Source organism: Gambusia affinis, linkage group LG01 (genome assembly GCF_019740435.1).
Source record: "Gambusia affinis linkage group LG01, SWU_Gaff_1.0, whole genome shotgun sequence".
Taxonomy (NCBI): Eukaryota; Metazoa; Chordata; class Actinopteri; order Cyprinodontiformes; family Poeciliidae; genus Gambusia; species Gambusia affinis.
Genome location: NC_057868.1, coordinates 4,783,203 through 4,802,582, shown reverse-complemented (window position 1 = coordinate 4,802,582; position 19,380 = coordinate 4,783,203). Strand labels below are relative to the sequence as shown.

Below are 19,380 nucleotides of genomic sequence, written 5' to 3'. Positions count from 1 at the left end.
GCTAGACTCATCCCATGTGTAACAGTGACAGGGTTAAATTAGTTATATACAGCCCATAGCAGCAAGTTGTTCTAAAGGCCAGCTCAGTCCTCCTCTGTTTTAACTGAACTACTAGTTAGAACTACAGTGATGCGTATTTGTAGTCCTCAGCAGCTCTCCCTGCTCTGGGTTCCGTTGCCATGGTAAATAATCCTCTCTGCCAGCTGTGAGTGAGACATCCAGGGGGAGACAATTCTCTGTTTGAGCCAGCCAGTTTGACTAAAAAAAGCATTGCAAAAACTGTTTCCTGTTCGGGAACCGTAATACATATTCGAAAACCGTTTGAAGCATATGAGAGGGCTATTTGTCGTCTCACATAGTCCCGCCATTCATATCTCTACCTCACTCACAGTATTAACAGCGATGAGATAAAAAAAGTGTGTGCCAAGGTCTGAAATTTTTCAGAAATACATGGAAGTGAATCAGTGAGATCTGTCTGCTACCCTGGCGCATGACTTTGCTCTGAAGCACCTGGAGAGAAAACTGTAAGCGCTAGATAATTTTTGAAAACATTTGACCAGAGCAGGCACGCGTATCAATGTCATGACCAAGTTTCATACCAATCATGCAATATTTGTGAGCGTGAGGGCGAGTTAAAAAATGATTTGGGGTCAAAATTTCACTCTGACTCTCACTCTAGCGGAGCGGCCTTCACACTCTGATTTTTCCAAAAATCAAAAACTTTGGGTCGCTTAGAAAGAATTTGTGGACAAACCATAATACATATTGACGTGCTGTCTTCACTTTAAAAGAGATCACGGACGTATCTACAAAATGAAGTTTGAATGGCGTTTCATAAAAGTTATGATTTACACAGAAAATCCTCAAAATAGGGTATTTTCAGGATTTACTGGTTGCCTCGCCCCCTGAGAGACTTGCACCTGGTGAGCTCGTTAGTGATTTTGGGGTCGTTGCTTTTTACGCCGCCATGGTAACTCCAAATCCCACCAAAAGTAATAGCTCCAATGCCGGGTTCGAGACGCTTTTGATACCACTTTTGTGGGTGGGCTCAGGACGAGCCGCATTAACGGAGACGGAAGAAAATAAATAATAAAGAGGCATTCTATTGGGTGTAGAACAATAGGTGTGTACGTAATGGAGGTAGTGACTGACTTGTCGCAAGTCAGTCACTGCCTCCTTATATGCATAAGGGCAGGCCCCAACTAGAAAATTCCTGAAGAAATTTAAATGGGGCCTGCCAAAGTGTGCCCGTCGGTTTGGACCCAGCGTTCTGATGCTAACAATTTGCATCAATGCTAAAGAAAGCTGCAATGTAATCAATAGAATCACAAGAATGTTAAGTAAACTGGACATGCACCATTCAGTATGATAAAGTAAGTGTATAAGCTAAAATGAGCAAAAATGCTAATGTTAGCGTGAATGCTCTCAGTAGCATGTGGGATATTATTAGAATGTTCTCTGTAATTTACTTAATTCCTTCAGTATACTAAACATGGCAGATAAGTAAGAAAAATAGGTAATAGCTTATTTAAGCTAAAAGGCTAATGCTAATGAACTGCCTTGCTACGCAAGGCAGTTCCCTAACCTCGGATAAACAGATAATGCAGAATGATATCATTGCACCGCCTCCGGCGGTGCACTGTCCAGAGGGGCATATTGAGGCTTTTATTTTGAAATTTGCAGTAAGCTTCATATTAAATGCCCACACTAATCCAATGTGTAAGAGTGCTTTGGATAAACCAGTCATGTTTACTGTCATTTACTTACTCCATTAAGTATACTAAACATGGCTAATAAGTCTGGAAAATAGAAAATAGCTTATTTAAGCTAAAAGGCTAATGCTAATCAGTTCCCTAACCTCGGATAAACAGGTAATGCAGGATGATATCATTGCACCGCCTCCGGCGGTGTCCAGAGGGGCATTTTGAGGCTTTTATTTTGAAATTTGCAGTAAGCTTCATATTAAATGCCCACACTAATCCAGTGTGTAAGAGTGCTTTGGATAAACCAGTCACATAAAGCCACAAATGAGCAAATATATGATGTAAAAATTGCCAAGGCTTTTATTTTGAAATTTTTGTTAAGCTTCATTTGAAAGGGTCAAAGTCATCCCATGTGTAACAGTCATTGGATTAAATCAGTCATATAACGCTCAAAAAAGCAATGACCTGATGTAAAAATTTTCAAGGGCTTTTATTTTGAAATTTTCAGTAAGCTTCATTTCAAAGGGCTAGACTCATCCCATGTGTAACAGTGACTGGGTTAAATGAGTTATATACAGCCCATAGCAGCAAGTTTTTCTAAAGGCCAGCTCAGTCCTCCTCTGTTTTAACTGAACTAGTAGTTCGAACTACAGTGATGCGTATTTGTAGTCTAAGCAGCTCTCCCTGCTCTGGGTTCCGTTGCCATGGTGAATAATCCTCTCTGCCAGCTGTGAGTGAGACATCCAGGGGGAGACAATTCTCTGTTTGAGCCAGCCAGTTTGACTAAAAAAAGCATTGCAAAAAACTGTTTCCCGTTCGGGAACCGTAATACATATTCGAAAACCGTTTGAAGCATATGAGAGGGCTATTTGTCGTCTCACATAGTCCCGCCATTCATATCTCTACCTCACTCACAGTATTAACAGCGATGAGATAAAAAAAGTGTGTGCCAAGGTCTGAAATTTTTCAGAAATACATGGAAGTGAATCAGTGAGATCTTTCTGCTACCCTGGCGCATGACTTTGCTCTGAAGCACCTGGAGAGAAAACTGTAAGCGCTAGATAATTTTTGAAAACATTTGACCGGAGCAGGCATGCGTATCAATGTCATGACCAAGTTTCATACCAATCATGCAATATTTGTGAGCGTGAGGGCGAGTTAAAAAATGATTTGGGGTCAAAATGTCGCTCTGACTCTCACTCTAGCGGAGCGGCCTTCACACTCTGATTTTTCCAAAAATCAAAAACTTTTGGTCGCTTAGAAAGAAGTTGTGGACAAACCATAATACATATTGACGTGCTGTCTTCACTTTAAAAGAGATCACGGACGTATCTACAAAATGAAGTTTGAATGGCGTTTCTACATAAAGTTATGACGACACAGAAAATCCTCAAAAATAGGGTATTTTCAGGATTTACTGGTTGCCTCATCCCCTTGACGACGAGAGATGCACCTGGTGAGCTCGTTAGTGATTTTGGGGTCGTTTTTTTCTTTTTACGTCGCCATGGTAACTCCAAATCCCACCAAAAGTAATAGCTCCCTTCCCGGGAACGAGCCGCACGTTTTGATACCACTTTTGTGGGTGGGCTCGCAGCGGTACGAGCCGCATTAACGGTAACGGAAGAATAATAAATAACTAGAAAATTCCTGAAGAAATTTAACTGGGGCCTGCCAAAGTGTGCCCGTCGGTTTGGACCCAGCGTTCTGATGCTAACAATTTGCATCAATGCTAAAGAAAGCTGCAATGTAATCAATACAATCAATAGAATCACAATAATGTTAAGTAAACTGGACATGCACCATTCAGTATGATAAAGTAAGTGTATTAGCTAAAATGAGCAAATATGCTAATGTTAGCGTGAATGCTCTCTGTAGCATGTGGGATATTATTAGAATGTTCTCTGTAATTTACTTAATTCCTTCAGAATACTAAACATGGCAGATAAGTAAGAAAAATAGGTAATAGCTTATTTAAGCTAAAAGGCTAATAAAATGAACTGCCTTGCTGTGCAAGGCAGTTCCCTAACCTGGGATAAACAGATAATGCAGAATGATATCACTGCACCGCCTCCGGTGGTGCACTGTCCAGAGGGGCATTTTGAGGCTTTTATTTTGAAATTTGCAGTAAGCTTCATATTAAATGCCCACACTAATCCAATGTGTAAGAGTGCTTTGGATAAACCAGTCACATAAAGCCAAAAAGAGCAATTACATGATGTAAAAATTCCCAAGGCTTTTATTTTGAAATTTTTGTTAAGCTTCATTTGAAAGGGTCAAAGTCATCCCATGTGTAACAGTCATTGGATTAAATCAGTCATATAACGCTCAAAAAAGCAATGACCTGATGTAAAAATTTTCAAGGGCTTTTATTTTGAAATTTTCAGTAAGCTTCATTTCAAAGGGCTAGACTCATCCCATGTGTAACAGTGACAGGGTTAAATTAGTTATATACAGCCCATAGCAGCAAGTTTGTTCTAAAGGCCAGCTCAGTCCTCCTCTGTTTTAACTGAACTAGTAGTTCGAACTACAGTGATGCGTATTTGTAGTCCTCAGCAAATCTCCCTGCTCTGGGTTCCGTTGCCATGGTAAATAATCCTCTCTGCCAGCTGTGAGTGAGACATCCAGGGGGAGACAATTCTGTTTGAGCCAGCCAGTTTGACTAAAAAAAGCATTGCTTAAAACTGTTTCCCGTTCGGGAACCGTAATACATATTCGAAAACCGTTTGAAGCATATGAGAGGGCTATTTGTCGTCTCACATAGTCCCGCCATTCATATCTCTACCTCACTCACAGTATTAACAGCAATGAGATAAAAAAAGTGTGTGCCAAGGTCTGAAATTTTTCAGAAATACATGGAAGTGAATCAGTGAGATCTGTCTGCTACCCTGGCGCATGACTTTGCTCTGAAGCACCTGGAGAGAAAACTGTAAGCGCTAGATAATTTTTTGAAAACATTTGACCGAGCAGGCATGCGTATCAATGTCATGACCAAGTTTGATACCAATCATGCAATATTTGTGAGCGTGAGGGCGAGTTAAAAAATGATTTGGGGTCAAAATGTCGCTCTGACTCTCACTCTAGCGGAGCAGCCTTCACACTCTGATTTTTCCAAAAATCAAAAACTTTGGGTCGCTTAGAAAGAAGTTGTGGACAAACCATAATACATATTGACGTGCTGTCTTCACTTTAAAAGAGATCACGGACGTATCTACAAAATGAAGTTTGAATGGCGTTTCTACATAAAGTTATGATTTACACAGAAAATCCTCAAAAATAGGGTATTTTCAGGATTTACTGGTTGCCTCATCCCCTTGACGACGAGAGATGCACCTGGTGAGCTCGTTAGTGATTTTGGGGTCGTTTTTGCTTTTTACGCCGCCATGGTAACTCCAAAGCCCACCAAAAGTAATAGCTCCCTCCCGGACGCTTTGATACCACTTTTGTGGGTGGGCGAGCCGCATTAACGGTAACGGAAGAATAATAAATAATATAAAGAAACATTCTATTGGGTGTAGAACAATAGGTGCCTGCCATGCAATGCATAGGCAGTGACTGACTTGCCGCAAGTCAGTCACTGCTCTCCTTATGCATTGCTATGGGCAGGCCCCAATAATTAAAGAAACATTCTATTGGGTGTAGAAAATAGGTGCCTGCCATGCAATGCATGGAGTAGTGACTGACTGCGTCAGTCACTGCTCTTTATGCATATGGGCAGGCCCCAAATACTTAAAGAGACATTCTATTGGGTAGAACAATAGGTGCCTGCCATGCAGGTAGTGACTGACTTGCAAGTCAGTCACTGCTCTCCTTATGCATATGGGCAGGCCCCAATAATACTGATAAAAGAAACATTCTATTGGGTGAATAACAATGGTGCACATGCAATGCATGGAGGCAGTGACTGACTTGCCAAGTCAGTCACTGCTCTCCTTATGCATTGCTATGGGCAGGCCCCAATTAAAGAAACATTCTATTGGGTGTAGAACTGCCTGCCATGATGCATGCATGGCAGTGACTGACTATTTTGAAAGTCAGTCACTGCTCTCCTTATGCATTGCTATGGGCAGGCCCCAATAAAGAGGCATTCTATTGGGTGTAGAACAATAGGTGCCTGCCATGCAATGCATGGAGGCAGTGACTGACTTGCTTCGCAAGTCAGTCACTGCTCTCCTTATGCATTGCTATGGGCAGGCCCCAATAAAGCAGACTAATGTAAACAAATTTGTTAAGCCATCAGTGCATAAACAAAAAGAAACAAAATGCTACTTTCCATGGTAACGGCAACTCGCTCCATCTTTTGATCTTGTCACTACTGGCTGCCCTCTGACCCCAAAGCCAAATGCTGGTCTCCAAAACTACCTGCAGACAGATCACTAGTCGACAAACTAAGAGGTCTCTGTAAAAAGGACTGATAACAAAACAAAGCTCTATAATACAGATATGGCCAATAAAAAAAACCTTGTGGAAGCGATAAACATAAACAGGGTCTAAAATTAGAACATGCTGAGGTCCAAAGGAAGGTCATTTTTGGATTACCTTGATAAGGTGAATGTTTTAAAGTTAAAATCAGTTTTTGTTATTTATTATTGTTTCAAATCTGCAGCAAGTTAAAAATAAAGAACAGAATTACAACAGAAATGGAAAGGTGGACAGAGAGCAAGAAACATAAACTGAAAAGTGAATTCATATAGCCCAGAATGCCTTTTTCATGACGCCCACCAACAAAGTGTGGCTAAAATGAGATGCTAACCAAATACTGCTTCAATGACCAGAGGGCACCTTGACAAACTGGAACATCAATAGGTGCGTTTATTTCAGTAATTCAACTCAAACTGTGATCATCCTATTTTATATCATGGCATTCAGGGTGATAGATTTCAGAAATAATTTAGGTGATTATGGATTATAGCCAAAACCCTTTATTCGTATTACCAGAAAAACACCAGACAAGATCAATAAATGTTAAGTCAGGACTTCCACAGCAATGTGGAAAACAGCTGACTTGACAGTTGTTCAGCAAACAGTCACTCACACTCCCTCAGAAGGAGGGTGAGTCACACAGAGTTCTACAAGCATATTAAAAGAAAGCTTGGTGGAAGGAAAAAGGGTGGTAGAAAAAAAAACAAAAACCAGTGCACAAATAACAGGAGTTAAATCAGCCTTGACAAGATTGCTAAGCAAAGCCCAGTCAAAACACTGACTGGGCTTTGGCAGAAACCCCTTGACTGGAGTAAGATTCGCAACTAGAATCAACGCTTCAAGAGCCACCACACAGATATATCTAAGACATGAGCTACAACTGTTGCATGTTAAACCAATCCTCGGCCAGACAACGTCAGAGGTACTTTACATGAGCGGGGCAGAAGAAAAGGGTTAGAGTGTTGCTCAGTGCTCCAAACCTTTTTTGTCTTTTCCACAGAAAATTACATTTTGTATTTCAATGGAAATCAATGTCCCAGAGTCCAGAGGAAGAGTGGAGAAGGCCAAAATCCAAGCAGCCTGACGTCCAGTGGGAAGTTTCCATCACCAATGAGGATTTACAGAAGAAAGTTATCTGTTGGTCCACTAAGTTTTACCGACTCCAAAGTTACCCTAGATTGTGAGAACTTCATGCTTCCCTCTGCTGAAAAGCTCTATGGAGAGGCTGATTTCATCTTCCACAGGACCCCCAAAAGTACCAACGCCTGCTTCAATGACCAGAGTACCGCTGTGCTTGCTGGTCAGTACATGTACACAGGAAAAATTTGCAGAAAGACAGCTAATCCAATTGAGTTCATACACTACATGCTATCCAGTACATTATTTTCAGTAGGCCAGCAACAGATTAAGGAATACGCCCATTTTCGACAGTTTTGTCTGCGATTATGCCGTGCTTAAGACGTAGAAGACAGGAATTTAAGGAGTGAAAAGAAAGCTGGCCATCATAAGGACAGAAATCTTCTTACCATACATCTTGCCCTCATCTGAAAGTATGATCTTTCTCCTTCCGCAAGGAGGGTAGATGGCCAGCGCTTCTTGAAAGCTCTGCTCGATGTCTGGACTCCAGACGCCTTCAGGGTCGCCATCCAATCCACGGTCAGCCCCATCTGCCAGTCCCTCTCCGTTCCCGCTCTCCTCCTGCGCCCCATCAGGGCTGCTTCGGCAACTCCACTCCGACGCAATGATGACGGTTCCAGCTACACACTCACCTGCAGCAGAGCACGTGAAATGTTCTTATGATAATTATTAGAGTTTTCTATGGCGGGGGTGGGGGGAAAAGGGCTAAAAATATGTTCTATTGCAATAAGATCTATTAGATTTAGCATGATGGATGTGAGTTGCTTATGATTGGTATTCATTCAAAACCTAATTATATCATAAACAGCATAGAGGGGGGAAAAAAAATGACAATTTAGAATGAGTTTTCCCTTCACATTCAGAACATCTGAGTAGAATACACCACAATACCAGAGAAAAGAGAAGTAATTATTTTTGAAGGGGGTAAATTTAGACTAAAAGAGCCTGCAATCAGCAAGGTTTACAGCAGTGGAGGTAATAGTCCATGACTGCTTTGAAAACGCAATCAAAGATAAAAAGAAATATCTTAAAATAAATGTGAACATACAAACTGAAAATGTTCCGTGTACAAGTAAAAGCAAAAAAAAAAAAAAAGTCATGGTAAAGAAGATTCTCATTCTAGACCACAACACAAACCAGCATTGAGAAGTAATTACTGCCAACATTAATAGCTGCAGAAAAATCTAAGGATTTACATAAAGAAAGGAAAAAAAAAAATGTCCCCAAAAAACATAATAATAAAAAAATATATTTAAATTATTTGCTACTTCCTTAGTGAGAATTAACCGAAAGAAAGTAGGGCATGAAGACTAGACGTAAAACAATATATATATATATATATATAAAAAAATCATGGAACAGTTTAGTTTGCACTAAAATACATTTAAGACATGCCGTCATAGGAACCTTCCAGCAAGTCTTCTGGTTCAGATCTACTCTGCATCACCAGAATCAGAACCAAACAGAGAAGCAGCATTCAGTTTGTGTGCTCCACTAATCTGGAATAAACCTTAATAAATCTGTCCTGAAACCCATTTGCTTATAATATTACATGAGGCATCTGTAGCTGCGCCACGCTGCACAGTTGGTGGAACTGCTGCCTTGCAGCAAGAAGGTCCTGATTTTGTTCAGATAGTCTTCTTAGAGAAAACTGTTTGAAATAAATTACACTCTCTTGTCATAAGGATGCCCCAAGCCTCCTTCGAATACAGACACACATTTACTATGCGAGAGCTGCTGGACGTGTAATGCTTTCCAGATTGGTGCAAAAATGATCCCAACCACAAAACAACCCCAGACCATCAGTGTGGTCTCTGAACTTCCCCTGCTGCGCTGGGCTCATACTATACACTGTGCTTACAGACTTCCCAGATTCAGCCTCTGCTGAAAGGGTTGAATTGTTTCCACAGCGATCAGACAGAACTGAATGAATGCATTAAAAAGATTTAATGTGCGATATGCAAGCGGCTCCGAAGATGTTTCACATGAATACTTGTTTCTCTTTCTATTGACGATTAAGCTCCAATACTCCCTCTCAAAGTTTAATACATTGTAATTCATAACAAAAAAAAACAATTAACACTGGGATGAGGAGACACTTTAAATATCCAAAATAAATAAACAAAAACACCCAAAACAACAAGTAAAATGAATAGTAAACAAAATTGCTCTTGAAGACATTTTGTCATTCAGTCTTTGGTAGAAAGAGACAAGTAAAACTTTTCAAGCTCACTTTAGTGTATCATGCAATCAATTAATTTATTGCTTATTGTAACAGGCTTATGTCTGACTAAGTGAAATATTGTGATTTTGTCATTAACTGAGCAACCATTGCTTAAATAAACTAATGACTTACCGCCCTTAAACATTCAGCATTCAACAATTTCAAATTTAGCCATAGCACACATCAGGTAGTTTATTTTACCAGCTAACTATAAACTTTATAGAGATGCACTAATCAATAAGCCAGAGCTCAAAAATAGCCAATTTTAATTTGATCGGCTCTGAAAAAAACTGTCCGTTTTTGATCAATACATCAAAAGCAAAACTTGACATAAATAGAAAAATCATAAATAAAAAATAAATAAAAATCATTTTTGTTTTGTCTGCTTCACTGAAAACTGCTACCTAAAGAAATTAAATCACTTTTTAAAATCTTTTGAGTGATTTACCTCTTAGGAGAAAAAAAAAAATCAGAATGGTGTCAGGCTATAAAGAAAACAGTTCGTCACTAAAAAGCAGTATTTTTTTTACAACTCATTTGTACGTACGCTAATCTGAAGCATTGCAGCCTGAATATCTGACAAAAGGCAGTGGAGGCGAATGTTGTGGCATTATGGTCAGGAGGCACATGTGGTTCTGCCGTTTTCATTATAGCTCCCAGTGGCCAAAAGGTCAGCTGTTCAGTGCAGCGAGGAGCCAGTAAAGCACTGAGCTAAATAAAACTATGAGCTCAGCAAACTTTGAAAGGACACATGCACAGTACGGGCTGCCTTCTGCACCAATGGAAGCAGCGGGGGTGCGGGGGACATGATTACTCAAGCTCTGTTTCGTCACAGATTTCATCGGCAACTTCAGATGAGCGCCGCAACAAAACCTTGTAGAATCTGATCATCGAGCCTTTACCAACCACAGATCACAGCGTAAAGAAAATGGAAATCAAGCGTAGTTTCAGTCGTGGCTTGATATACTCACATAGTAGCGAAACTTTCCCAACAACAGCAGCTAGCACGGAGAGGGAAAATAAAGCCGTTTAGCGAAATGTAAGTTGGCAAAACTCAGAAGAAGGAAACATACACATTACATCTGCCCTAAAAGGTTACAAACAACCCATAATTGTGTTACAGTGCAGAAAACGTCACTGTTAGTTGTCTATTGAGTAAGCTGAAGTCGCTAACTCCTTCGAAGTGCTATGCTAGTTTGTTAGCTTAGGGGCTAATCAAACCGTAACAAACTACAAACTAAGTCTTGAGGACGTTTGAAAGTGATTAGTTACGGGCGATAATGGCTTATCACAAACAAGACATGCTGTCTGTTAAGCACACGGGACTCTGATTCAGCAAATCCGCGGCGGGAAAATGCTAAATATGTCAAATATCCCAAAACTTCCAGCAAAGGCGAAGCAGCTGCTGCGGCATGAAAAAGTTGGTGCACACAACAAAGAAGGATATCTGGGAGCTGCACTCACCTCACAACGGCTTCTGCGCTCTGCTCTTACAGGGACAAACTTCTCCCCCGTAAAACCCTGTTTCTGCACAATACTGGCTCCGAAATTCAACTGTAAGAGCAATAGAATAGAAAAGGTGGAATGTATTTTATAAATTTGGTATGAAATCAGGGCTCGGGAAGAAAACGCGCAGAGGCGTGGCGTCGAAAACACACGACACGCAAAAGTTTTGTGGCTTCCAGCGCAAACTCCTCCCATGACGGAGTGGGAGACTCCTGAATAGAGATGACTTCTGCGGAGGGAGACTGGTGGCATACTCACTGCAAATTTCCTGCTTGGATTAGTCATAAAGAAAGCGCACATTAATAATTTTTGGTGGTGGAGGAGGAACTTTTTAAAGGGGCCTTAAGCAGAATTTAATTCTGGGGCCCACTTATTACCACAAGTCACATTCAGAATCATTGTTTTATATCGTACTTGTGTTATCACAAGAGCATTGTCTATTTAGCAAAATGTAAGGGCCAAAAATTATAATTCCATAAACTTACCATTCAGTAAAATGTGCTTTTATTGACAAAACACATTAGTCTAATAAATCATTGATTAGTCAATAAATCAACCAAACTTTGGAACAAGTCCCAATGTAGTCTAGAGAAAATATAAAATGTGATTTCAATGTTTTCAAGGTCTGGGTGATTATGGAAAGAGAAAATCTGTGTATGAAACGTTTTAGCATTTTAAGTCATCCATTGTGTAAATATGTTTACATTCTATCCTTCTATGTGTCCTCCCTTTCCCCTCCGTTTGGAGTCTCTTACCTCACTTCATTTCTTGTTTCCCCTTCTTCTCATTTCCTTCCTACTTTTCATTCTTTTCCACCTTTTCTCTTACTTTTAATTGCTCCGTGTCTTTCCTATCTTATTTGCGTCCTTCATTCTCCTCTTCCTTACATCAACCTTTAATTACGTCATCTCAGCCATCCTTCCTTCCTCCCTTCTTTATTTCTTCCTTCCTTCCTTTATTCTTTGTGAAATGCCTACATTCCTTCATTGTGTCCGCATGTCAATCCTTTCCACTACAGAAATTTCTGCCATTAGTTGGTAGTTATGTTTGTATTTTATTTATTTATTTATTTATTTGTGATGGTAATAAAATTGGTTTTCTTAGAAGCAACAAAGCAAATATGTAAACCTCTATTGAAATAAATGATTTATGTAATGGCAAAAAGACATGGGCGTTACTTTTTGTGTCATATTTCCACCATGTTATTCATACATTTATTAACGTCTCAGTTCCAAACTAAATATTTAATTTACCAGCTAAATATTTAACTTTCAAATTAAAAAAAATATTTAACAGGTTAAATATCCATCCATCCATCTTCTTCCACTTATCCGGGGTCGGGTCACGGGGGTAAATTAAATATTTAGTTTATAAAATAAATGTTTAGTTCCCTAATAAAATATTTTATTTAATAAATATATTTATTTTTTCAGTGTTGATGGCATATTTTGCAGTTCTTCAAGTCTATTTGTCATCTTCAAGTCTAAATATTTTGTCAAATATCCCAAAACTTTCAGCAAAGGAAGTTTTGGGATATATCTTCAAGTCTATTATGATTTTATTTGATCTCTTTTAATGCAAATCCAGGTAGTATTTCTTGGAAAGATGGGGTTTTGAAGAAAAAGACACAGAGACAGTAACACACATTTCATCCTATCAGATGATTTTAAACATCTGATGTAAACATAGACCCTTTGGAGACTAAGTCATTTTTTCTTGTTTCATTGGAAAAACAAATCTGTAATTGTATTCATTTGATGTAGGAGAGATTATCCATCTGACATGGATTTCCAGTCACTCAGTGGTGACCAGTCAAGATATTTTTAACTTAGGAAAGGAAGTAGTATTAATTGTAATAGCCACTGTGTCACTGAGTGGAGCCTTAAATCCCCTTATTCTGAGCTGGCTGCCGATTGTAAACATAGGTATACATTTTCTTAACATTTTCCATTTGAATAGGGTTAGTCAAAGTGATTTGGTGCAGAATATGTAACACTGACGTTCCAAGACCCTGTATGAACCTTGCATGTGTCCTTAACGTTAATGTGACTTGTAACTCTGGGGTGTAAAAAGTGACTGGCTAGAATCACTTAATCAAACTTGGGGATAACCTGTGAATGTGTCAATCTTTAGTAATTTCTGTACCTTTTAAAGTGTGAATAATAACTTTTTTTTGAGAGAGAGATTTAGGATGCATGGGTAAAATCAATATTTGTGACTGTTTTAATTTTTTTTGCAAATAATGAGACTAAGGGGCATTCGTGCCACAATGACGCACATTTACTTATTAAGCTGGGTTTCAAAAATACTTCATTAATAAGGAATGAATCACATTGTTGACAAACTAAGACATAGTTAATAAAATAAGCTTGACTCTGCTGGTAGCTGACATGTAGAAGCTTGTCTGAAACTGAACTTGCCTTTACAGACAATTCCAGGAAGCAAGGTTCTTCAGGTCTTAAAAAAAACATCTATATAGTCGAAGTATTCCTTTGAAACACACCTGATTAACTTTCCAGAACTGCACAAGAATAAGCTGTGGCTTGCTCTTTTCTAACAAAATCCCACTATTGTATGTACTTTGAAAACGTTAAGAAGTTTTAAGGTGAGGGATTTTTAATTAATTTTCTATTAAACTACACCCTTTCAGACATAAAAGGAAGAGAGCGTTACAATGGCATTATGTTGCTTTTATTCAATTCCTTTTCTGCCCATTTGCTGTAAAATACTGTTACTGTTGTCATTATAAGTTACAACCTGCATTTACATACCTTAGCCACGAGGTGGCAAACTTCATCTTCTACGTTCACCAAAAGACCTTTAACCAACCAAGGTACAATGTAAAGTACTAATTTTCTCTTGTTTGTTTTTGAATAACCGAAACGACAAGCGTCTGGTACGTTTGAGTTCAATTCAAGAAAAAATATTACTTTTTCTTTTATTTGGTGACATTCGTTATAAAAACAGTTTCATTTATCTGTCTGTGTCGGTGAACCAATAACAAGGAAAAACAGAACACCTGTTGAACGGCTTCTACGTAAACCTATTTTGACGTCTTCTTTTTTGTGTTCAGTTCGAGGTCAGAAGCCAACCAGATCTTTTTACGCAGTCATGTTCATATATCCTCGTCGTTTTTTCTTCCTCCGGCAGCAAACCACCAAAGCTAGGTAAGTAGACGCCGTTTATAAAGGTCGTTTTGCTTTTTGATTTAACATTTGCAAACATCAAGATTTGATGTACAGACCGTAGCATTCACGGTCTCTAAATGCTTGTTGTTTTAAATTCTCTATGTTACATTTGCTGTTTATTTATCAAATTATTTATTTAGTAAACAAATTAAAACCTCGCATTTGTGTAACGATAATTGAGAGTTAGTCAGAACCCAAAACGGAGCCAAAACACGTGTCCAATACACCAAACTTTTATTATATGAACAAACGTGAAAAAGGGGCTCTAGAGGGTGTGGGCTCACAGGTAGATTGGAAAAGGGGAGTCCAAAGGTTGGGGAGAATGGGCAAAGGAGTTGCCTGGGGAGCTCAGGGAACAAACGGGGACAAAAAACAACCAACCAGAGTCTCATTAGTAGGATCAGTCCAGGTCATGCACGGATGGGTCTCAGTTACAGAAAATCCAATAAACGGAAGGCTGGAGGCAGGTTCAGAGGGAGGCTGGGTTCGGCAACAGGAGATCAGACTTCTTCAGGAGGACTGGGCAAAATCTGTGGTCAAGAACAGGCAGAGTCAAAAAACCAGAAAACTTCATAGAACGTGGAACAAGGAACAGTGCTTGAAAGCTGTGACCAGAGCAACAGACGATCTCGCACTGAGCTGCAGATGAGCAGCTGGTTAAATAGGGAGCGGCAGCGTGCAGGTGAGGGTAATTAGCAATCAGCCCAGTGGAGGAGCTGCAGGGCTGAAAACATGACATCACCTCCCCCTCAAGGGGCGGCTCTTGACGCCCCTCTGGGTTGGTCTGGATGCTGGCGATGGAAATCACGGATGAGGCCCTTATCCAGGACCAGGCGAGAAGGTATCCAGGACCTCTCCTCAGGACCATAGCCCTTCCAGTCCACAAGATATTGGACGCCACGGCCCCAACGTCGGGACCGAAGCAAGCGTCTCACTGTAAAGGCAGGGGCCCCATGAATAAGCCGGGCGGGTGGTGGGGGTCTGGATGGAGGGAAAAATCTGGATGACAACACAGGTTTGATCTTGGAGACATGAAAGGTGGGGTGTACACGCAGTGAAGAAGGCAGTTTGAGACGCACAGCCACTGGGTTGATAATCTTGGCAACAGGAAATGGGCCCACAAAACGGGGTGCCAACTTACGATTCTCTACCTTGATGGGCAGATCCTTTGTGGATAACCACACCTTCTGACCCACCAGGTATCTTGGGGCTTTGGATCTGTGGCGATTGGCATTACGGGCATAGACAGCGGAGGTCTTGCAGAGAGTGGCTCTGGCCTTTCTCCACACCCTGAGACAACGGCGTGCAGATAAATGGGCCGCAGGAACCAGGGTGGCCCGTTCCTGAACAGAGAGAATGGGTGGCTGAAAGCCATAAACAACATGAAATGGGGACAGTCCTGTGGCACTTGATGGTAATCCGTTGATGGCGTACTCTACCCAAGGTAAGTTCTGGGACCAGCGACTTGGAGCATCCAAGCAAAGCATACGCAATTTGGATTCAACCTCCTGGTTCATTCTTTCTGTCTGGCCATCTGTCTGAGGATGAAACCCTGAGGAGAGACTGACATCAATGTCAAGAAGGGTGCAGAACTCACGCCAAAAACGGGAAATGAATTGGGGTCCTCTATCGGACACGATGTTGCGGGGAATGCCATGAAGTCTGAATACTTCTCGGGCCATCACCTCAGCGAGATCACGAGCTGAAGGCAACTTGTGTAGAGGAACCAGGTGGGTCATCTTGGAGAATCTGTCCACCACTGTGAGGAGTACGGTGTTACCTTGAGATGGAGGTAGGCCGGTGACAAAGTCCATAGAGATGTGGGACCATGGGCGATGAGGGATCGGCAGAGGCCTCAGTAGACCAGCAGGGGCACGTCTGGATGGCTTTACTCTGGAACAGGTGGCACATGCTGACACAAACTCTTGTGTATCCTTTCTCAGTGTGGGCCACCAGAATCCTGACTGGACCACTGCCAGAGTCTTAGTCATACCTGGGTGACAAAAAAGTTTAGAGCAGTGACAGAACTGAAGGACCTTAGACACCATTTCTTCAGGAACAAACAGAAGATCCTTAGGACATTGAGCTGGTGGTGGTTGTTTCTGATGACTCCTTCTGAGTAAGGTTTCAATTCTGGTTAGGGCCAACCTGGTCTTTGAGGGAAGAATGTAGTCATAGTTACTAGAGTCGGGAGAACAGACAGGAAGCTGATGGAGTCTTGAAAGGGCATCAGGTTTGACATTCTTGCTGCCAGGACGATAGGCCAGGGTGAAGTCAAATCTGCTAAAAAATAGTGCCCACCTGGCTTGGCGTGCGTTCAGTCTCTTAGCTGACTTGAGGTATTCCAGGTTCTTATGGTCTGTCCACACAGTAAAAGGATGTGTGGACCCCTCCAACCAGTGCCTCCATTCCTCCAATGCTAGTTTGATAGCCAACAGTTCTCTGTCTCCCACATCATAGTTCCTCTCAGAGGCAGAGAGCCGGCGGGAGAAAAAGGCACAAGGATGTAGCCTGGCATCATCTGCAAACCGTTGAGACAGCACAGCGCCAATGCCAGTGTCTGAGGCGTCAACCTCCACCACAAAAGGGTTAGATGGATTGGGAAAACGCAAAATGGGAGCTGAGGTGAAAAGACGTTTCAGCTTACCAAAAGCCTGTTTGGCCTCTGATGACCACTTGAACTGAGTCTTGGTTGAAGTGAGTCGGTGAAGAGGGGCAGCCACCAAACTGTAGTCCTTGATGAAACGGCGATAAAAGTTGGCAAACCCTAGAAAGCGTTGGAGCTCCTTCTTACAAGATGGGTCAGGCCATTCCAAGACTGCTGCCACCTTAGAAGGATCCATGCAGATCCTGCCAGGAGCAATGACAAAACCCAGAAAGGATACAGATGACTGATGAAATGCACACTTCTCTGCCTTAACAAATAGCTTGTTTTGGAGAAGCCTAAGAAGAACCTCACGCACATGCTTGATATGGGTAGGTAAATCCTTTGAAAAAATTAAGATGTCATCAAGGTATACAAAAACAAATCTGTTTAGCATGTCTCTTAGTACATCATTAACCAATGCCTGGAAAACAGCTGGGGCGTTGGTTAGGCCAAAAGGCATGACCAGGTATTCATAATGCCCTGAAGGGGTGTTGAAGGCCGTCTTCCATTCATCTCCCTCTCTTATTCGGACCAGATGGTAGGCATTACGCAAGTCCAGTTTAGAGAAAACAGTGCTTCCATGAAGGAGCTCAAAAGCAGAGGTCATGAGGGGCAGAGGGTACCTGTTCTTGACCGTGATCTCGTTGAGGCCTCGATAATCAATGCATGGTCTAAGAGACCCATCCTTCTTGCCCACAAAAAAGAATCCAGCACCTGCAGGGGAAGAAGACTTTCTGATTAGTCCAGCTCTTAGGGAATCAGAAATGTATTCCTCCATAGCCTTTCTTTCAGGGCCAGAAATGGGATACAATCTGCCCCGAGGTGGGGTGGTTCCAGGACGCAGGTCAATGGCACAGTCATACTCTCTGTGGGGGGGCAGAGCAGTGGCCTTAGATTTATTAAATGCCTCACGCAAATCATGATATACTTCAGGGACCCGAGACAAATCAGGGTAATCATGGTGGACCTCACAGGGAGCAGTCATAATAGGGGCTTCCCTTAAACATGAAGTGGAACAAGATGGACCCCAGGACTGAATCTCACCAGTTAGCCAATTGATGACTGGACTGTGTTTGATGAGCCAAGGACGTCCCAGAATTACTGGAATCTCTGGAGACTTGGTCAGCAGAAACGTGATCCTGTCGTGGTGGTTTCCTGAAATCAGCACAGATACGGGCTTAGTGCAGTGAGTTATTTGATCAATGAGATGACCATCAATAGCAAAAATCTCACGTGGTTTCTCAAGAAGTTCCAACTCCAGTGTGAGCTTAAGAGCTAGGCTGACATCTAAAAAATCGGCATCAGCCCCGGAATCAATAAAAACAGGAACTTCAGTCTTTTCAGGGGAATCAGGAAACTTGATTGTGCACTGATGGTGGGAGGGGTTCTGTGATTTGAGAATAGGGCTCAGCAAAGACCCCCCAAGCTTTACTGAGCCTGTCCTTTTAACGGACAGTTAGTGGCTTGATGACCCTTCCCTCCACAGTAGAAACACAGGTGATTTCTAAATCTTCTCTCCTTCTCCTCTGCAGAGAGCTTGGTCCTACCCAACTGCATGGGCTCCTCAGTGGTAGCAGGGGAGGGCATGGAGGCTTGTGCTAAGCTGCAAGGACTGACCTGGACTGATGGAACCCGTCTTTGATAATTGGATGAAGACCTCTCCCTCTTACGTTCACGAAGGCGTTGATCAATTCGTGTGGCAAGCCTTTCTAAGGCCTCGAGGGTCTTGGGAGGGTCACGGGTGGCAATTTCATCCTTGATCTCCTCTGACAGACCCTGGTAAAAAACATCAAATAGGGCTTCATTATTCCAAAGGCAACTGGACTTCAGGGCATGGAAACTGATGATGTAATCTGTAACCGGTCGTGAGCCCTGTTTGAGAGAAAACAGTCTCCTGGCAGCCTCCCTCTCAGGACGGATTGGATCAAAAACCCTCTTCATCTCATCAGAAAACTCAAAAAATGAATCACAGCTGTCAGCATCATTCTCCCACTCAGAAGTTCCCCACTGTTTAGCCTTACCAGACAGTAGAGAGATTGTGTAGGCCACCTTGGCCCGTTCCGAAGGGAAGGCAGAGGGCTGGAGTTCAAAAACCAGTGAGCACTGGGTCAGAAAAGGCCTGCACTGTTCAGGATCCCCATCAAAACGCTCAGGTGGGGGAATCCTAGGTTCATTGTTGGCATTAACCGGGGGGGTAACAGCAAGGGGAAGTGGCCGTGTAACTGAGGGTGTAGCTTGGCCTTGAGACACCGTTAAGGACGAAAGTCCCTGTAACAGCTCCTGGACATTTCTTTCTAGGCCTGAAATGGCTCCCTCCACCTTTGAACACCAATCAGGATTTGGCTGTGGGTTCATGCTGGCGAGATCGTACTGTAACGATAATAGAGAGTTAGTCAGAACCCAAAACGGAGCCAAAACACGTGTCCAATACACCAAACTTTTATTATATGAACAAACGTGAAAAAAGGGGCTCTAGAGGGTGTGGGCTCACAGGTAGATTGGAAAAGGGGAGTCCAAAGGTTGGGGAGAATGGGCAAAAGAGTTACCTGGGGAGCT

At 41.8% G+C, this 19,380-nt stretch overlaps 1 protein-coding gene across 1 annotated transcript in view; it reads right to left on the bottom strand.

The window, feature by feature from the left end:
* The window catches only part of tead3a (TEA domain family member 3 a), a 44,312-nt gene extending 34,021 nt beyond the window's left edge, over nt 1–10,291 (bottom strand). Inside the window, exons 1-2 of the mRNA XM_044128792.1 lie at nt 10,246–10,291; nt 7,649–7,891 (exon numbers count right to left, since the gene is read on the bottom strand). Coding sequence (XP_043984727.1) covers nt 7,649–7,891; nt 10,246–10,291 — 289 coding nt within the window. The remainder of the gene's footprint in view (nt 1–7,648; nt 7,892–10,245) is intronic.
* Nucleotides 10,292–19,380: the final 9,089 nt, after the last annotated feature.